Source organism: Opisthorchis viverrini (genome assembly GCF_000715545.1).
Source record: "Opisthorchis viverrini unplaced genomic scaffold opera_v5_19, whole genome shotgun sequence".
In the NCBI taxonomy this organism is placed as follows: Eukaryota; Metazoa; Platyhelminthes; class Trematoda; order Opisthorchiida; family Opisthorchiidae; genus Opisthorchis; species Opisthorchis viverrini.
In genome coordinates, this window is record NW_008751675.1 from 1,543,788 (window position 1) to 1,562,985 (window position 19,198).

The window sequence follows — 19,198 nt, forward strand, 5'->3', positions numbered from 1 at the left end:
TCAGCCGGGGACCCAAACTGATCACATGGCAATCAGTTACTGGTGGTGCAGATCCAGGAATGACTACCAGTCGTTTTGGAAGAACTTTGTGAAGTACGACCATGCTCCCTTCGTTCTACAGGGTCGTTCAAGGGGCGGACAAATCATCTGGCAACCAAAATGCTCGCTGACACCGAAGTTAGATTAATCTACCGAAACCACCTTTGAGACTTCCTCCCAACTGCTCCACCGACGAATGCCAATTCATACTGGAACAGAGTCGCCATATCTTTGCACAGTGCAGAGACTTTTGTCCGCGGCACCGCGCGGTTAAACACTGGATACCAAACAAAACAGTGACTGTTTGAACCTCGAAGAACTTTTCCTACTGAAACCAACATAATTCAGTCCGACGAATCATTAGGCGCCAAGTGGAACAGCGTGCCCGCCGACAGTAGGGCGTGCTAGACAGGGAAGGCCCATGGGAGAGGCCAGGAATGAAAGAAGAGTACATCAGTCGATCCGTGTGACCACACCTCAGTGAGCGAAACTATCAAGGGCCAGAGTGGACCGGAAATCTTTAAAGAAGAACGCATCGACCACTAGTCCCATCACTTTGAACAGTACTTGTGGCCACCTGCTGCTACTAATTTGGATCCTGAAACTGAAGTAGAACCCAGAGTCTGAAACCTCCTACTACGGCTTCAGAGGTGCATGACTGCACATGTTCTCTCGAGCACCACCAAGCTCCTGGTCCGAATGACTCCCTACTCGCACTTTTCACGGATAGGGTTGAAGCCTTCACTCAGCGCTTGTTTAATTTACCTGGATCCATTTGGAAAATTGAGTGTCCCATACCACTGAATAGGACCAGCGATGGTGCCGATTTTCAAAATAGGGCTCGCAATAAGTGCGATAATCACAAGGGGGTCATCTTGACTTTGGTTGTAACAAGACTCCTGGTGTCACTTGTCCTTCTTCACCTCATGGCGGCTGTTGAAACACTGACTCGAGCAGCAGGCGGGATTTCAGTCCAAATGGGGACTGCGTTGACGAGTGTCACACTCCTTCAGATGCTACGCCATACGTACAAACGACCCACAAGTTTAGCACTCCTGAATTTTCAAGGCGCATTCGACTCGGTTGACCGATGTGTTCTATTCAACAAGCTTACCCATCGATGAATGCCCCGGAAGTTTGTGAACACAATAAGTTCCTTGTATTCTCAGAGTGTAAGAGTATACGACCAGCTTCCCAAAGGCCTTCGTGCATGGTGGTGTCCGACGAAGATGAGCACTCTGCTCAGACTTGTTCAATTTTGTGATTGGCTGGATGAAGAGACGAACGCTGCTGTTCAAATGGCTACAGACGCATACCTTGTTGATCTGGAGATACAGACGATATCGTTCTTGTCTTTGAAGAGAAAATGCGGGTGTTTTAGATGAACTGACCAAAGGCATTTCATCCTTTGACATGCACTTTCCACCCACAAACTGTAAGGCTATGTTCCTGAAACGAAATCACTGAACGCGCCACTTTTAACCCAAGGGGAGGCAGTCAAAGTTGTGGAGTTTTACGAATCTTTAAAGTTCTATTGGTTCCGATTGTACAATGATAGATGAAATGAATGTATGAATCTCTGAGGCTCGAGTCACGCCTAATAATTTGAGACGCTACAGCAGCAAAGTGGCATATCCATGATTCTCAACAGAGGTGCATCAGGCTACAGTACGGGTTGTTTTGTTGTTTTAGCCGATCCCAGCTATGGTTTTGAGACATCGGTGATTAAAAGTCTGGACACTTCTCACATCCGCCACCCGAGGTGACCAACTCTCGCAGCCGTACAACAATATAACCCGCACTGTAGTCTGACGCACACCGTCCTCGAGACCCAGTGATACGCCTTTTCGATTCCAAAAGTAACATGGACTGGCAGCTGCAATTCAGTCCCCCACCCCCACCCCGATATTATGCTGTCGTCGACAGTCAAACTACCGTCAATACCGTCATAAATCCTCAAGCGGCCATGGTTATCACACAACGCCGGCACTGTCGCCATTCCAGAATCCATAGGAGACTAGACTGTGAATAACGTATCCTCTAGCAGAAGGTTGAAAGAAAAGGACAACCGGGATGTCACACCCACCAGACTATTGTCATGGGGGTTTTCACAGTGTCTTCGTACTCTTTATTGAAGGCTTGGATAGTTTCTCACCCCAAAGATGCTCTAAGCTCTGTTTCAAGACAAAAACCCTCAAAAAATGGTGCTCTTCGCACATGAAAAAGCTTTATGCAGCGTCTCCAAAGGGTGTGTTGCAGTCAGCTAGCTGGAGTGTCCTTCGAAGTGTTCGGTCCGTTTTGAAACTGGCGTTCTCGAAATTGGCTTAGTGGAGCGATTTCTAACCTACTGCCTCCCTTGCAGGCGCCCCCCTCTGACCTGTCGGTGAATTACATGGGGGTGAAATAACCTAATGCGGAGTCTCTCATATGGAAAATGTGGTTAGCAAAACTGGTCTAGTTTCTTCTATCTATATGAAAATGCAGCCAAACTGCAACGTTACGAAGAGAAAACCAATCACACAAGTACACAGAGAAATTCTAATCAACCGATGTGAATATTGTAATGGCGGTTTGATGTGTGATGCGCTACCGTGTGCGCTAGTTCAAACGCGTGGATATATATAAGGCCAACACACCGACTTCCATGGAACACTAAAATGGGGAATGGCAACCTGGCTCTTTTGGATGTTTCCAAATCAGTGAAATTAATAGAAACCCTGATTATCCCGTAGACAACAGCGGGACTCCTGCCGTCTTTGCCTCTTCGGGTCATATGCCTTCAAGCATAACCTAAGCAAGCATTTTGATTTCTTCAGTGTCTGCCTGGACCGATAGAGCAAGGGTGCCTTTCACGGCTATATATCCCAGAGACCAGAGGGCCTCCTCAGAGATTCAAGCCGAGCACACTAAGGCGACACTAGCAGTTTGTGAACATAACCAAGAAGAGTCCAGTTTAGAAGAAACTAGGTTTAGGGGTATAAGGACATAGTACTTATACTACCACGTGCAGCTTTACATACGTTTCCAGGTCTAGTTCGTCGTACCGTTCACCATTCAAATGAACAACAGATCTTCTGCACCTAAGTGCGTTTAATTACTGAAATTACGTACCTGGACTTGCGCGGTTTCGATTCGCCAATGTCAATCCGATGCCGAGACGACATTGTGCTGAAATTTTAAAAGGAGCGCCAATTGCTTAGGTCGAATCGCTGCATCAGGTAGGCTAAATTGGCCTCCACACAGTCAGGAAGCCAAATATCGCTAATCTTGGATGCATGAATCATCGCTTCCAATCGCTATTCGGGTTGCATAAGAGAGGGAGACATGTGGGCCTCACTAGTTGTGGTAGCAATTATGATTTCATAGCCATCGTTGACCGGAGGCAGTAAAATATTGGTCCTTTTTCCCAAATTCACCGGCAGCAACACAGGACGAAGGGGTTCGCTCGGACTTTCTGGGTTGCGCTAGGTAAGCACATGAGGCACCTCCGGGGAAATAAGCCAACCCCCTTCTGCTTGCCGGGAAGAAACGGTAAGCCTCCAAGTGACGCAGTATTGGCGTCTGAAGTCTACGGAGAGCAATATGATGAGCTGTATTCTGCCCCAGAGGCCTCATCACATACAAATTTGGCAGTGCATGACTACTAACGGCCTCCGGCCAACTTTTTATGCACGAAGTCAGACGTTCGTCAACCCTTGCTCGAGATCCACACCTACAGCGCGTTGGGGGCAGATGAATCCATCCAATGATCTTCAAGGAGACGACACCCACACCGACAAAGCGTTTCTACTTGGTTGTTTGTCGGTCGCTCACACAAGGTAACCTTCCTTCTGCTTGGAAGAAGGCGACTGCCACGCCGATCTGCAACACTGCTGACAGACCATCGCCCGGCAGCTACAGGCTCATGTCTCACTAGCAAACCTTGCTAGGTGATCGCTGTACGTACAGTGAACCTCTATCAGTTTGCGCTCAGTTTCTAGGACGCACATGGTCTCAATGACGGACCAAATCAATATAGGCTGCTCTCTGCAGCCATCGATGGACCGCAACAGATGTTGTCGAAATGGGTGTCCGTCGAATGCAAGACGTGGCATGCAACGCCAGACTTGCAAGGGTTGTTGGAATCTTGAATACACGAGTTTACGCGACCACTAGGTAAGCCATTTATCTAAGTCTCCCGACCCGTTTGTCAGCGTCAGCTGCCCATACCTTAACGATGAAATGCATTCCGCAACAAAAAGTGGACCATCAAAAACGAACACAGTTCCAACTTCTGAATAGGAAAGACTACTGTGAATGCTTCTCTTCAATCGAGATACTCGACGCAAAACTCGCGCTCCTTTCCATAGCTCATGAGGAAGCAAACACAAATAAACAAGCAGTCCGAATGAAACTCGATAATGAAGTTTTTCTTGAACGAACCTAGCGCCATCCATCCTGGGTTCTTTGGCTGAACAAGAGATCATCCAGCTCTCCGATGCGGTGCCCAAGACCCTATTGTGTCTTTGGTGAACACCTGCACGAGGGAGAGCACGCTGATCGTCTCGGGGTGATTCTCCAGAAAAATCACACATATGAACCAGGCGCATTCGCCCCTTGATGGTGCTCTGACAAAGCTTGAACAAGAATCACTTCACGCAGATTTGTTACGCCAAAAGGTAAGCAGGTCAACACTTGGGTTCCTAGTTACTCTTTCCTCCCCATCTGCCGCGCGGATCTTGGAGCGCACTGTCAGCACTCAGGAGGCCTACCCAACGATCAAGCGTATATCTGAGGATCACCTACAGTGGCGCGAAAGCTGAGCCACAGCGATTCTATGGAAGAAGTCCAAAACAGCCTTCCGCTTGGCGCCAGTTCTGCTGACCCCAAACTTATGGCCAGATCCATGGCAGCTATAGCCCCTTGTACTCCTGAAAGCAAGCCGACGCAACTGGGCGAGATTCCTGATTGCAGTTTCTGCTTAACCACCACACACCCTCGATTACCAAACGAGGCGACGCACGGGAGGAGATAGGCTCCGCGTGGAAGCAGCGCCCAAGGTATGTAGTGCTATCATAGCTTATTTCCGTTACAGACAATGAAGGCGCGGCTTTGATCTCCACGCCCATTTCATCCCTACTGAGCTGGACTGGGCCAGACGTGCGGGAGCATGCGGGAAATGCTGCCGACAAGTCAACCACGAGCGTTGTCCTCGACATCGTTGAGCGCTCCAAGCATCCCACAAACACTGGGAACGTGAAGCGGCCAATCTCTAGCTCCACTCCGTCAAAACTGGCCTCTTCCATTGTGGATACGTTTTCTGCCTAGAATTCTTGACAACCAATGCCACAAACCTAACAATGTTGAAATCGGAAACCCCCTGCACACAAAGTTGGCCACACTAATCGCGGGCGACTCGGGAGACCATAGACAAACAAAGTCAAATACAGTCACCAAATCAGAAAACTAACGACTAGCTTCCAGGTACACTCCTCTTCAAAAACGGACCTCATGGGAACGTCACCAAATGGAATACTTCTTGGTGGTGCTGCTCATCGTTCAAGGCCCTAAAGAGACACCCCATCGATCGAACCGTACCAAAAGGCCAAATAAAACAAATGGGCGCATTTTGCCTTTAAATTTTTTGAGCAGCAGCAACCCTGGCCGTCCAAATGGAGTTATTGAACAAGCTACACGTATCAACGGTCGAACATTTTCCCGACGGGGGAATCCTGCGTCCCACAAAGGTAAGCGGTCCGCTTAAACCGGGATCCAACAGGCCGAAAACAACCCTGCAAGTGAAATGCAGTTTTTGGAGCCATGGAGAGCGGAAGCCAACAAATTTTCCGCAGAGGCCCCTTCGGAGCCTTGGACTCAAACCCGGCGTGGAGCCATGAAATCTGCTAACATTTCCAGATGCACACCTATCGGCTTCTCGCTGTCGGATGAAGCAGAGACAGTGTTGAAATACTCGTCCAAAACTGTCTCCACATTTTATCAAACTCTGATATAATAAGCAGTCAGACTGCATTGAACAGCCGTCCATTATCACACCGATAGAGACGTGGCTCAAACCAGATATCTCTGGCGCGTAGATCTCGACAGACGGCCACCCTATTTTTATAGCTGGCCTAAAACGAGAGTGGGCTGCTAGGATTACATTGTACTTATATGTGGCCCCGCTCATCCCAATTATCCCCCACGACATTGCTCCTGCACAACTTGCGATGTACCAGGGGTTCCCGTCCCGCTTCGCGGGTCCGATTGTCCTCTCGGTGTGGTCTACTGCTTCACTTCGAGCCTTCAGGATGGTGAACAGTCCACATACAACCGATTGAGCGAATATTTTCCAGCTACCGTTTCACTCATCTCCTGCTGGAGCTCCAGAGCGTTGGATGTAGTGGACTTTCTGCGGCGGCTCTGGCCGATGCCATTCAACAGAGCGCTTGGACTCAAAATGTCGTTGTAGCCACCAGATTCCAAGCAGACCAACCACAACTCCTGGAATTGGTCATCAACATCAAAAGAAACCTTGTCGATCATGTGACGAATACTGTTCTACCAAGACAGTTACAACTGTGGGCTGGTCTTCGACTCCATCTGCTCCTCACATGAATTAGAAACTTCTGCCATACAGACTTCTCAAGAATGCGCCTCATTCTTGACCAGTTTAAACTTAAACCATCCGCAGTGGGAGACTTCTACGGACTTCTATTTCCAGAATGTTCACAAGTGACGCGTGGTCATCCCAAAAAATCAGCACGCAGTCGAATGAACCGCATTTTACCTAAAAGTATTCCTTATCTTCTGCAAAAGAAGTACCAACTATTTTTCAAAANGTGGTTTTTTAAAAAGGGGGGACCCGCCGTAAATCAGAAATTTGCCAATGAGACATACGAAAACAAACCACCATGACAGACGTCGTCCGGAAAAGCGAAGATGTGCTGTTCAAGTACATAAGGCATCGCTGCAGACATAAGCCAACTTGGTTTTCCATGAAGCATAGGAACGGGGAACCCATAAGTGACCCAATAGTGGCATCTGGAGTCTACATGCTCGTAGTTATGGGCAGATTAATTAAAGCAAAGTGCGAGTTACTCACTATAGATGTCGAATTTTCCTACTTTTCAAAAGCGTTCGGTCTGGTCTCACAGGTCCCGCTGCTCTAAAAACTCACGGCTTATTATACTCAAGGGGAATTCTGTGCTGCGTTAAGGCGTCCCTANAGTGCTCTGACAAAGCTTGAACAAGAATCATTTCACGCAGATTTGTTACGTCAACACTTGGGTTCCTAGTTACTCCTTCCTCCCCATCTGCCGTGCGGATCTTGGAGCGCACTGTCAGCATTCAGGAGGCCTACCCAACGATCAAGCGTATATCTGAGGATGGCCCACAGTGGCGCGAAAGCTGAGCCACAGCGATTCTATGGAAGAAGTCTGAAACAGCCTTCCGCTTGGCGCCAGTTCTGCTGACCCCAAACTTATGGCCAGATCCATGGCAGCTAATGGCCCCTTGTACTCCTGAAAGCAGGCCGACGCAAATGGGCGAGATTCCTGATTGCAGTTTCTGCTTAACCACCACACACCCTCGACTACCAAACAAGACGACGCACGGGAGGAGATAGGCCCCGCGTGGAAGCAGCGCCCAAGGTATGTAATGCTATCATAGCCTATTTCCGTTAAAGACAATGAAGGCGCGGCTTTGATCTTCACACCCATTTCATCCCTACTGAGCTGGACTGGGCCAGACGTGCGGGAGCATGCGGCGAATGCTGCCGACAAGTCAACCACGAGCGTTGTCCTCGACATCGTTGAGCGCTCCAAGCATCCCACAAACACTGGGAACGTGAAGCGGCCAATCTTCAGCTCCACTCCGTCAAAATTGGCCTCTTCCATTGCGGATACGTTTTTCGCCCAGAACTCTTGACAACCAAAGCCACAAACCTAACAATATCGAATCGGAAAACCCCCTGCACACAAAGTTGGACACACTAATCGCGGTCGACTCGGGAGACCATAGACAAACAAAGTCAAATACAGTCACCAAATCAGAAAACCAACGACCAGCTTCCAGATACAGTCCTCTTCGAAAACGGACCTAATGGGAACGCCACCAATTGGAATACTTCTTGGTGGTGCTGCCCATCGTTCAGGGCCCTAAAGAGACACCCCATCGATCAAACCGCACCAAAAGGCCAAATAAAGCAAATAGGCGCATTTTGCCTTTAAATTTTTTGAGCAGCAACAACCCTAGCCGTCCAAATGGAGTTATTGAACAAGCTACACGTATCAACGGTCGAACATTTTCCCGACGGGGGAATCCTGCGTCCCACAAAGGTAAGCGGTCCGCTTAAACCGGGATCCAACAGGCCGAAAACAACCCTGCAAGTGAAATGCAGTTTTTGGAGCCATGGAGAGCGGAAGCCAACAAATTTTCCGCAGAGGCCCCTTCGGAGCCTTGGACTCAAACCCGGCGTGGAGCCATGAAATCTGCTAACATTTCCAGATGCACACCTATCGGTTTCTCGCTGTCGGATGAAGCAGAGACAGTGTTGAAATGCTCGTCCAAAACTGTCTCCACATTTTATCAAACTCTGATATAATAAGCAGTCAGATTGCATTGAACAGCCGTCCATCACCACACCGATAGTGACCTGGCTCAAACCAGATATCTCTGACGCGGAGATCTCGATAGACGGCCACCCTATTTTTAGAGCTGGCTTAAAACGAGAGTGGGCTGCTAGGATTGCATTGTACTTATATGTGGCCCCGCTCGTCCCAATTATCCTCCACGATATTGCTCCTGCACAACTTGCGATGTACAAGGGGTTCCCGTCCCGCTTCGCGGGTCCGATTATCCTTTCGGTGTGGTCTACTGCTTCACTTCGAGCCTTCAGGATGGTGAACAGTTCCACATACAACCGCTTGAGCAAATATTTTCCAGCTACCGTTTCACTCATCTCTTGCTGGAGCTCCAGAGCGTTGGATGAAGTGGACTTTTTGCGGCGGATCTGACCGATGCCATTAAACAGAGCGCTTGGACTCGAAATGTCGTTGTAGCCACCAGATTCCAAGCAGACCAACCACAACTCCTGGAATTGGTCATCAACATCAAAAGAAACCTTGTCGATCAGGTGACGATTAATGTTCTACCAAGACATAGTTACAACTGTGGGCTGATCTTTGACTCCATCTGCTACCGCACCAGATATCCCGAACCTCACGTGAATTAGAAACTTCTGCCATACAGACTTCTCAGGAATGCGCCTCATTCTTGACCAGTTTAAATTTGAACAATCTGCAGTGGGAGACTTCTACAGACTTCTACTTCCAGAATGTTCACAAGTGACGCGTGGTCATCCCAAAAAATCAGCACGCAGTCGGATGAACCGCATTTTACCTAAAAGTATTCCTTATCTTCTGCAAAAGAGGTACCAACTATTTTTCAAAAAGTTGACTCCGGGGGGACAGAAGATGAAGTGGCATTTTGTAAAATGCGGAACCGCCGTAAATCAGAAATTTGCCAATGAGACATACGAAAACAAACCACCATGACAGACGTCGTCCGGAAAAGCGAAAATGTGCTGTTTGAGTACATAAGGCATCGCTGCAGACATAAGCCAACTTCGTTTTCCCTAAAGCATAGGAACGGGAACCCATAAGTGACCAAATAGTGGCATCTGGAGTCTACATGCTCGTAGTTATGGGCAGATTAATTAAAACAAAGTGCGAGTTACTCAAAATAGATGTCGAATTTTTCTACTTTTCAAAAGCGTTCTGTCTAGTCTCACAGGTCCCGCTGCTCTAAATACTCAAGGATTATTAAACTCAAGGGGAATTCTGTGCTGCGTTAAGGCGACCCTATCAGACAGAACATTCCGAGTGAAAAATAGGTCCCACCTACTCCCCTTCCGAGCCGGTCTCCACTAGAGACGACTGCTGTTTCTGATCTGCGTCCGCGATTTACCAGATGTTCTTGTAATTCCACGTCTACTTTTTGCGGAAGACTTGAAATCCTGGAGTTCCAATGTCAGTGCTCTCTAATTGGATATAGACGCAGCAAACCAGTGGTCGTTGAACTGGCATTCTCCTGTGAATGACGGAAACCACGTTCATATGTCGTTCGGAGGAAACTCAGCGAACGCCTTCATCATGAATGGTGAGAGTGGAACAATGATATCGTGGAGGTAGACGCCAAAAAGTACTTGGGCATCTGGTATTCAAACATGTTTTCTCTGCACCAGGAGAAATAAGCTCAAAAGTCATCCGTTGTTCCGTGGATGATTCGGCTCACCTTCTCCCGTATTACTCATACAGACCCCAAAATACTCTGTGGGTCCATGTCAGACCGCTTCTTGAATAGGTCTACTCAGGACGCACGAAGGACCTAATCCTCATCGAGCGCGTCCAAAGGGCCGGTTGGACGGCTGGTTTCCGGCCATAAATCAATGGTCTGTAAAGCGCATCTCGTGGTACTTGACTTCAGTGCCCTGGCGTATCGTTGACTAGGGGGAGACCTAATACCTATTTTTCCTTGTTTGAAAAGGATCGGTCAACGTGTTCTCACCGCTGACCCTGGAATATACGGCGGAGGTTGGTAAGAAGAATTTCAACTTCAGAGCGCACACCTTAATGAAGGAAAATTTCTCTGGTTTCGAATAGGAGTAGCCTTTTAATGTATAGCCTTGCACCGGAGACTGCCGATACTGCTCCTAGTACTCAGTTCAAAACACTTTGGGACGCCTTTTTAGTCGAGTCCCCGCGCTGGTATACTTACCTCCCCCTTGATGAGAACTTAAAGAGAATTGCTACACCTTTTTGCCTGTGCCGTCCAGTTGAATGGCAGCCTTCAAAACGACAGGAACATAACCGATCCGGGGAACTTGGGCGAAAGTTTCATCCTGTGTATCAATCCGTGAATCCATGAGTGGGCGTCAAAATACGGAGCCTATTTTTAACGTACCGTCAGATTCTGCACACTTGCCGAATAAATGTCGAATAAAACATCAGCGGCATATTCACAGTTCGAAACAAACCGGAGAAGCGGTGCTCAATCATGTCCAGGTGCTTCATTTTTTAAATGAAGCTCACTGCAGCAGTCAGTACATTTTAATCTGTGCATTTACCGATGGACACGGTTGCCCTTCACCAAGGTCGAGACGCGCGCATTTTTGACCTTGTTTTCTGTGCATTACGCAGCCACCAAGGATGCTTTCTGGATTTACATAAAAAAAACGTAGAAACACTGGAAACGATCCGAAGATACGTTTACTCCTATTATTTTGCGAGAAGTACCAAGCTAAGTGCACTAAAGGTAGCAACCCACAGGCTCTAAACCGGACCATAAATGTTTTGTACAAACACACGTGCTAAGCTGTTGGAAAATACATTGCATTGACAATAAAACGGAAAAATCTTTGAGCGGCAATAAAAAACATGGAAACTTTGGCAATTGTTCTTTTAATTCAAATCGGCAAGTACAAAAACCGTATGTGTTGCAAAGATTTTATCGATTCTGTAACCCTCCGCTAACTGAAAAAGAGCGGCAGTGACGTTCTTTCATTTGGAGAAATTACAGTTTGCAGTTGGAATGTGCTCGCTAGCTAGCGCGCGAAAATGGGACAAATAACTGGTAACAGAAATCACACCTAGGCGAGTGACAGGCTATATCTAGGAGAAAGAGACTCGAGCACGCTTTCTAGCATCTGCTGGGATGGTTTGACAAAAAATGGTTTCATGCATTTCAGAGGAGCTTTGTAAACAACCAGTAGATTTTATCAGGCTCCTCTGAAACGATGAGTTCTCAATCGGTTCCAAACATTTTCCAATCGATTCCACACATTGTTTCCGACTGGGGCTAGGCGTCTAATCGTGGGAGGGTATTTGATTCCACCCACCCCCAGACTTACCCCATGGTCCAGGATTTTACCGCATCTAAACTAACCAGACTGTCCATGGTTGTCTCCTTTGAATGATGATGTAAAATGGACCTACAGGCACACAACCACCATCACTTTGTCAACACTAAACTAAGTAATAATGGCATGTGTACCATTAACGTGATGGCTAGTAATTAATCGGATAATGTTAAAATCAAGAATCCGGTTGCGGTGGAGCTTGAAACGCCTCCACCTTGGTCTGTGTATCACGCTTTATTGTGGACACGGATTCAACAGAAACTATTACACTCCGCTGAAGAACCCGGTGGAAACATTACACGAACCCTCTGGATACCAGAAGAATAAAAGTAAGAATTCAATACATCTTATTATACCGAAAACCCGCGGAAGGACGAACGAACTGGAGGCAGTCATATTCACGATAGAGTAAACTACAAGAAGCTGTTGGAATAATCCGAGAAAACGGTAGCTCGGGCGGGAACAGTCATTACAGGACCTGACGTCACCGTAATCGTTGACAGAAAAATTAGCTGAAGTCTCCTGATAAAACCGGCGCGAATTCCGAGAAAGGCTCAGACAAAGCAGGATGATAAAGAAGCTAAATTGACCATCTGAAAGACATTCAGTAATCCACGCTAAGTTTAACTCAGCTTGACCGGACTCAAACCCTCCAAGTCACCCGGATCAAATGGACCACACGGACTAGTGTTTATTATTCTTTCGTCCGTTTTAACACCACTGGTTCACAATTACGGCGAGTTCTCACAGCTTAGAAATATATAAGAGATTGGGAACCATGCTGAGTATACCAATTTAACTTTTGTTCACCGGACTGTTTTGGACTTGCATAGCTTATTACTGGCACGTTCAGTTTCTAGTGTCATATAAGTGTAACATCTTATACGAACCACTGGGAAAACCAGAGCTTAGTTCTTAAGAGTTGGTCCGGGCATCCCAAGTATGCCATATCAGTACGCGGGATATTGAACAAAAAGTGACTTGCCGGGCACCAAGACGCTAGAAATGAAGGCAAAATAACTTTTTCACCTGCCTCTTCTGCACCACACTATTTTCCTCGGTGAAGGATGGAGGCCATCTAAGAATGGTTTTATAGCGCAACCTGAGGACCTAAATAGTACTGGCACAAATAAAGGGTCCGAGTTCCCCTGAAAGCTAAGTAAACAGAGATGTAAACAGAGATGTTGAACTGCACGCCTTCCTTTAACTCGAATGAAGCTACAGCAAGAAGAACTCCGGTTTTGTTTCCAAGATGGTGAGTCAAAACGTGTACCCAGAAGTATCTGCATTTGCTAGCTAAAATACAATACACTTCACGAAGAAGTTATAGTACGTGCTTTAAGTACAATGAGTGGACGGGTTGTCTTACGTCCACCGACTTTTTTGGTGTAAAATAGCGTCCTGCAACAGGCTTTGAGAATCAATAGTCCATACTAAAATCTAAAGGCTCCAAACATCTGCTCAGTCAATCCTTTAAAGTGGCTGATACCTGAGCGTAGCAAAGGTTTAGAGTTCGGACGGTTTGACTCAATGGTAATTAAGTGACGAACACAGGTTGAATTTCTCTGCTACCTGCGGAAGAAGCGAGGGCATGATCCGTTCACTTGATTTAAGCTTTCTGCTACCATTGCTGCACAATCAGCACCAAGGCTCCCACACTGTTTGACTAGACTACTCAAAAACTATCTAGCTTGGTGTCGGCCTTCATTGTAGATAGCTAAGCTCTAGTTGTCCTCCTGTACGACGTCATTCTAGGCGGATTACTTTTTTGTAATCACTTATACACCTAAACGTGATCATTAGTTATTGCGGTGGTATTAGACAGTGCATTTGCGTAATCAGCAAATCAGCCAGTGAACAACGTTTGGACCCTATTGGTCGGATACAGTAACTTATGCCTTTTATGTCCTGCATGTGGCTAGACTTCCATTGATTTTGCCCACATATCTAAGAGTTGCATTGATTTGACAAGCAACCAATTTGAGTACCTTCTGTCGGCTATCGGTGTTCGTATTTTAGGAGCGTGCCTATTGTGAGTCTTTTAGAGCGTATTTTGACTGGCGTGCTTTAACAACACCTCAACAACTCAGTTCGACTAACTGTTTATGATGATTCAACGTGTGTTGTTTATTGGAAGTAAACTATCGGGGGACTTCTTCAAGTTCCTCAAGAGTTAATCTAGAATTTTGAATGCAACTGTTTACTCCTGTTGATCGAAAAGCAATTAAGCCAGTCAAAAATTGTCATGTGGACGACACATTCATCCAAACCCCAGTGAACGACCTATACACCATGAAAGGCTAGAGATGTATATCGTCTACCCGAGCCATTCAGAAGGCCTTCAACCATTATATACGTTACCGCATCCTGCCTTGAAAACCAGTCGTATTCCGAATCCGTCTTCTTTTAAAGCGTCACCTGAAAAAGCATAATTATTTAGATTAGTAGCTGAAATTTGTCCGATTAGGGTACGATGAGATAACAATCCGGATTCCTTGCTCTTTCCGACTCCAGATAACGTGCTTTATTCACTTATTTGCTTTGCAAACCAGGTGCTGGTATCAAAAAACTTTAGAGAGGCATCTAAAGCAAAGCGCAAACCTTCTTGAATGAACTGAAAACCGTCATATCACTATTTGGCACGCGCCTTGCATCTTCAAAGTGCAAAGTCATGCTTTGGAACCTATAGACTCTGAACGTACCCTTAGAAGGAGAATCACCAGAGGTTGTGAAGAATTTTACATAATTTGATTGTTGTATTAACTCTGAAGAAAATATGTCTGATGAAGTCAGAATACGAATCTCAAGGGCTCAAATCACATTAGCTAACGTGCGCTACTTGTGGCATCAAAAAAGCATAACGCTGGATCTGCAGAGTCACCTGTTCTAGGCTACAGCAAGGGCTGCGTTGCTGTTGTATGGCTGCGAGAAGTGGTATCTGCGGACAGGTGATGTGAGGCGACCTGAACCACCGATGCGTTACCTGGTGTCAACGGATTAGTGACTAAGTGATTATGACCATGCTCTTCAAAAATAAATGATAGTGTGAGGCGACCTGGACCTCCGATGCGTTATCTGGTGTCAACGGATTAGTGACGAAGTGATTATAAAACGGGCATTTGGCTGTGCCGCAGTTACTTCAAATGAAAAAAACACCCAGCATGCATGCCGGTGGGGTTGTCGGCTCTCATTTTCGGGCACATGGATGTGTTAGGAAATGTATTAGGATACTGCAGTCTGTTCATGATTCAAAATATGCATTCTCTGGGATCAGAGACAAATTTCAACCTTGAGGTCTTCTAGTTGGACTGTTATTGTACGCCTGGTAATCTTGAAAAGCAGTATAAAGCATTCTTTCATAATATGCTGACTGTGACAGTGTCCTCTGTTTGCTTGAGCTGGCAGGATGTTCTGATATGATTTATCATAGGTTTTAGCCATGAAATAGGCACTTGAGGTGCGGTGTTATGACGGAGGTAAGCACACTCCTGCTCATACACCACAGTGTCAGTTTCAGGCGAAGAGTGACTCTTTTCTCCAATATACGCACCACAGAAGTCTGCTCTAAAGTGATATTACGGATTTCATTCATATTCCCCTCATCACCTGAGTGAGCAAAGCTGTAGTCCAAGAATGAGATGCCACTTGTAGAGAAGGTACTTTCCAACCTGGCTTTCCACGTCTTTTCCTTGAAGGCACTTTTCCTAGAAGGAAGCATGTCTCACCGTGCAAAGTGTTTTGAAAGCAGATCGTTAGACCGTCATCCTCAGAGCAGTCTTGTTCCAAGTACAATATTACACGAAATAAGTCTTGGACCACTCCAGGGAGATGACTAAACTCTTAAAGTCCTGTCACTGTCTCAGTTTCTCCATCTTGAAGTTTCCTTTGTGAACACTTTCTCTTTTCCTTTTTAGCTGTTCCAAACGATAAATGTCTGAAACAAAAGCTGATGAAATCGGCAGTGGAGGTCCATTCAACTATGTGCTACCACAAATTGGAATGATACATGAAAAGGCGAACATAAGTCCGATGCTCTGTATGCCGAAACTTTTACCTGTCAAAGGACCGAAACTTCTCAGAATGGAGTCCCTCGAAGCGCAAAAGCTTGCAAAAGCGACCGGTCGAGATCAATGACATAAAATGTGTTGAGAAAATCAACTGAGTTGTGCCTTATAAATCTGGGTTTTGAGCTGGGAAGCGTTGTTATTCCAACCTGATTTGCAACCAGCTAGCTAACCCATTCCAAGCATTTTCAATTCTCATCAAAGGTCTCAAATAGATGACATTTCCCCCCTCTTTCGCGCAGTTAGTCAAAGTGTGTATAGATTTTGGGCTTCTCTACCTAAAACACGCAAAGCTGTGTTGTTTCCATTTTGTACGTGTGCCGAATTTTCCAAAGAAAACCAACCACTTCCTGGTCGTACTTAGCTTCCCTTCCATCAGTAGTTTTCTATTACAAGAACTATATTTTCTCACTTCTCGTTAAGGTTGGCTCTTTGCGAAAGCTTGCCTATGAAGGTTTTACCGAAACGTCTCATCATGCCGACGAGACTGCCGGTACTAACGGGATAGAATGCGGATGCTTTCGTTTGATAAAACGAGGACTCATAAATCAACCGCGACAAGTGGAACAAAGAAGTGTCTGTTGCTGATGTATTACCGGTCATAAAAGTGCACCAGCAGCACGCAAGACAGTGAGCCTTATCCACAACCAGCCCAGAAAGCGGAGAGCAATCGCGGTCTCAAGGTCAGCATCGTACCATGATAATCAGGCTGAACGTTTGTTGTGGGCAAATTAGTGATCCGTGTCAGCACGGTGAATACAGTTTGCATTCATAAGAATAGATAACGCGTCAGCAGATGATCACATTGTGTTTGACTTATATCGATTGTTTAGCCTGGACGAAAGAGCAGTGACAATGGGCCGAGGTAGCTCAGTGGTCACGGCGCGAATTTACTAACCGGAAGGTCTTTGGATCGAACTAGACAACTGCCTCTCGACTTCCCCTTCCTAGGCTTGCTCAACCAAACAGTATCCCAGCTTTCATGCTTCCTTCTGGTGGCACGGCAGTTAGGCGCCAAAATGGTGCTACAGCTGAACGACGAATTGCAATATGCACTTTACTCGTCTAACCTTACTTATCGCTTCACATCGACTTTTGTGAATATCCTCACTAGTAATTCGTATCCGAGGGTACGCGAAAAAACGATAATTACTCTAGAGTTACTTCTGTTGAAACGGATGACCCATAAAATTTCATGGTCCAAGGTGCAACACTGTTTTTCCGGAAGTAGGATTCCCTCATGCCGTCCCAGAGAAACCTAAGTCGACGTCATGATTACCAGAGCGACCGGAGCGACGTCATGACTGTACGATTACTCGTCAAAGCAAGTATTTCCAACCAGGACGCTTTCTGAACGGAAAGGACAATGAACTGGTCCACGAATGCTTCGTTGCCTGTTTACACTCAATTCATGGAGGACTGCTAGAACTAAACCGTAAAACCGATTGTCATCGCTCTTAGCCATGGTGCGCTACCGACCTACAAACAGACGAACAAAAATGGCAGCCCCAAGAGGTACAATTAGAAGTCCGTTTGATGCAAACTTTTTTGACGGCGTTCCTGGACATTCGCATGGCTCGATATGAGCAGCACTGTTATGGATCACACCTTACCTTGAATGTGAAGAAACAAGAGTTCTTGAACAAAGGTTGATTTCGCTGAACGTATTATTTACAAAACTTTTAAACTTCTGACTGTTCTAAAAAGAGTGGGTTAAAATTGATTGGACAAGAAAGGAGGCAATGTTGCGCCAGCAGTTATTTAAAACAAATTTGCGGAGTACTGTTTGGGCATAACAGGCGTAAAATGAACAGTGGATGTGTGTGTATTCTGAATTAACCGGATTATCTGCAATAACATAAGTTTCGTTGGAAGACAGAAGTAAGAACGAACGAAATTTGGCAAGTTTTGCTGAATTCACATCGAAATGGGAAAGTACCAAAAGGGTGGATAGCGCAGCACGCACTCTGAGCTCACGGTTTGTAAGGCACTCAAACGAAGTCTGATATTTTGCTACTGGCAGCGGGTTGATGAACTCCACGAGTTTGCTTTAGGTCATCAAACGTTGGTCGTGTGCTCGTTGATGACGTAACTAATTCCGTGTAGTTCTGGCTGAACCCCCAAGGTGATAGACGACGGCAAATTTACCGTCTGTTGCCGAAACTGCATACTGCCACTGCCAGAGTGCGATGGGGACCGGGCATTGTCCGACAGCTCGCCCTTATTGTGGTTCATATAGCTTTGTACTTGGTCCACTGAACTGGTTCCACTGGCTGCGTCGCCGGAGTAAATACTTGGTGTTGTCAGATGATGCGGCATACCGTTGGTCAAGTCCAGAGTGGCAATTTGCGGCACTGTGGTTACTTGGTGTCCGTCTGCAGTGGTGAACAAACATCCACCACCGAGCGAATCCAAAGGCTGTAAACTGATGGTTTCTGGGATAAAATCTGGTTGATTTGTCGCGCCAACCATTGCTGCACCAGAAATGAAAGTTGGACATCCAGTGATGTATGTGGGCTGTGTGGTTGGTAAGAATCGTGCATCGATGGTGGAAATATAGCCCCCTCCATTGCACAACGGCTGAATGAGCTGACAAGAGGACATGTTTGGACAGTATGCCGAAGAAATTCCAAGTGGCATGTTTCTAGTTGGGTTGATAGAGAGAAGAACGGAGAAATTGCATGTCAGTAACTGGTAGAAACTGAAGCACTTGGAAAAAACAGTACCAGTGTGTTCCAAAATACCCATAGTACCACAAGTTAACTTTCTCTTAATACAGGGCTAAGTTAGTCATTTTGTAAATTTACTCTTTTATTCCACACTAGAGAAAATACCGCTCCGAATGAAGCTCTGATAAATATTCGAGGTACACTCGACGAATGCTATTGAACACGAGAGCGTGGATTAATGACGACTTCAAATGTAAGCCATTATGAGTGCTCTCCTCATGGAGTTCAATCGATGCCATTTCCGATGAAATAACGCTTCCGACTTACGAGTTTGGGCAAGTGTCAACCTTGGAGTCATCATAGAAATATTTCTCCTGGCTGAATTTCGGGGGGCCATTGGTTACGGAACGCTGAAATTGGAGGGGGAGGAAAAGGGAATTCGTCAGGAAGCGTGTCTCAGAAGGTAGTGTAACTCATCTACGGACTAGATTCGAAGAACTAGATTTCTCTGGCGCGCTTGACTGGTTCAG

The 19,198-nt window shown here is 46.2% G+C and overlaps 2 protein-coding genes across 2 annotated transcripts in view; both read right to left on the reverse strand.

Annotated features, from left to right (window-relative positions):
• Positions 1-3,217, reverse strand: part of T265_12857 (hypothetical protein) — a gene marked incomplete at both ends in the record, with an annotated part of 28,323 nt that extends 25,106 nt beyond the window's left edge. The window contains 2 exons of the mRNA XM_009165892.1: positions 3,060-3,113; positions 3,151-3,217. Coding sequence (XP_009164156.1) covers positions 3,060-3,113; positions 3,151-3,203 — 107 coding nt within the window. The remainder of the gene's footprint in view (positions 1-3,059; positions 3,114-3,150) is intronic.
• Positions 3,218-17,704: 14,487 nt separating this feature from the next.
• T265_01760 (hypothetical protein) overlaps positions 17,705-19,198 on the reverse strand; it is a gene marked incomplete at both ends in the record, with an annotated part of 119,993 nt that continues 118,499 nt past the window's right edge. Inside the window, 2 exons of the mRNA XM_009165850.1 lie at positions 17,705-18,643; positions 18,996-19,078. Coding sequence (XP_009164114.1) covers positions 18,058-18,643; positions 18,996-19,078 — 669 coding nt within the window. The remainder of the gene's footprint in view (positions 18,644-18,995; positions 19,079-19,198) is intronic.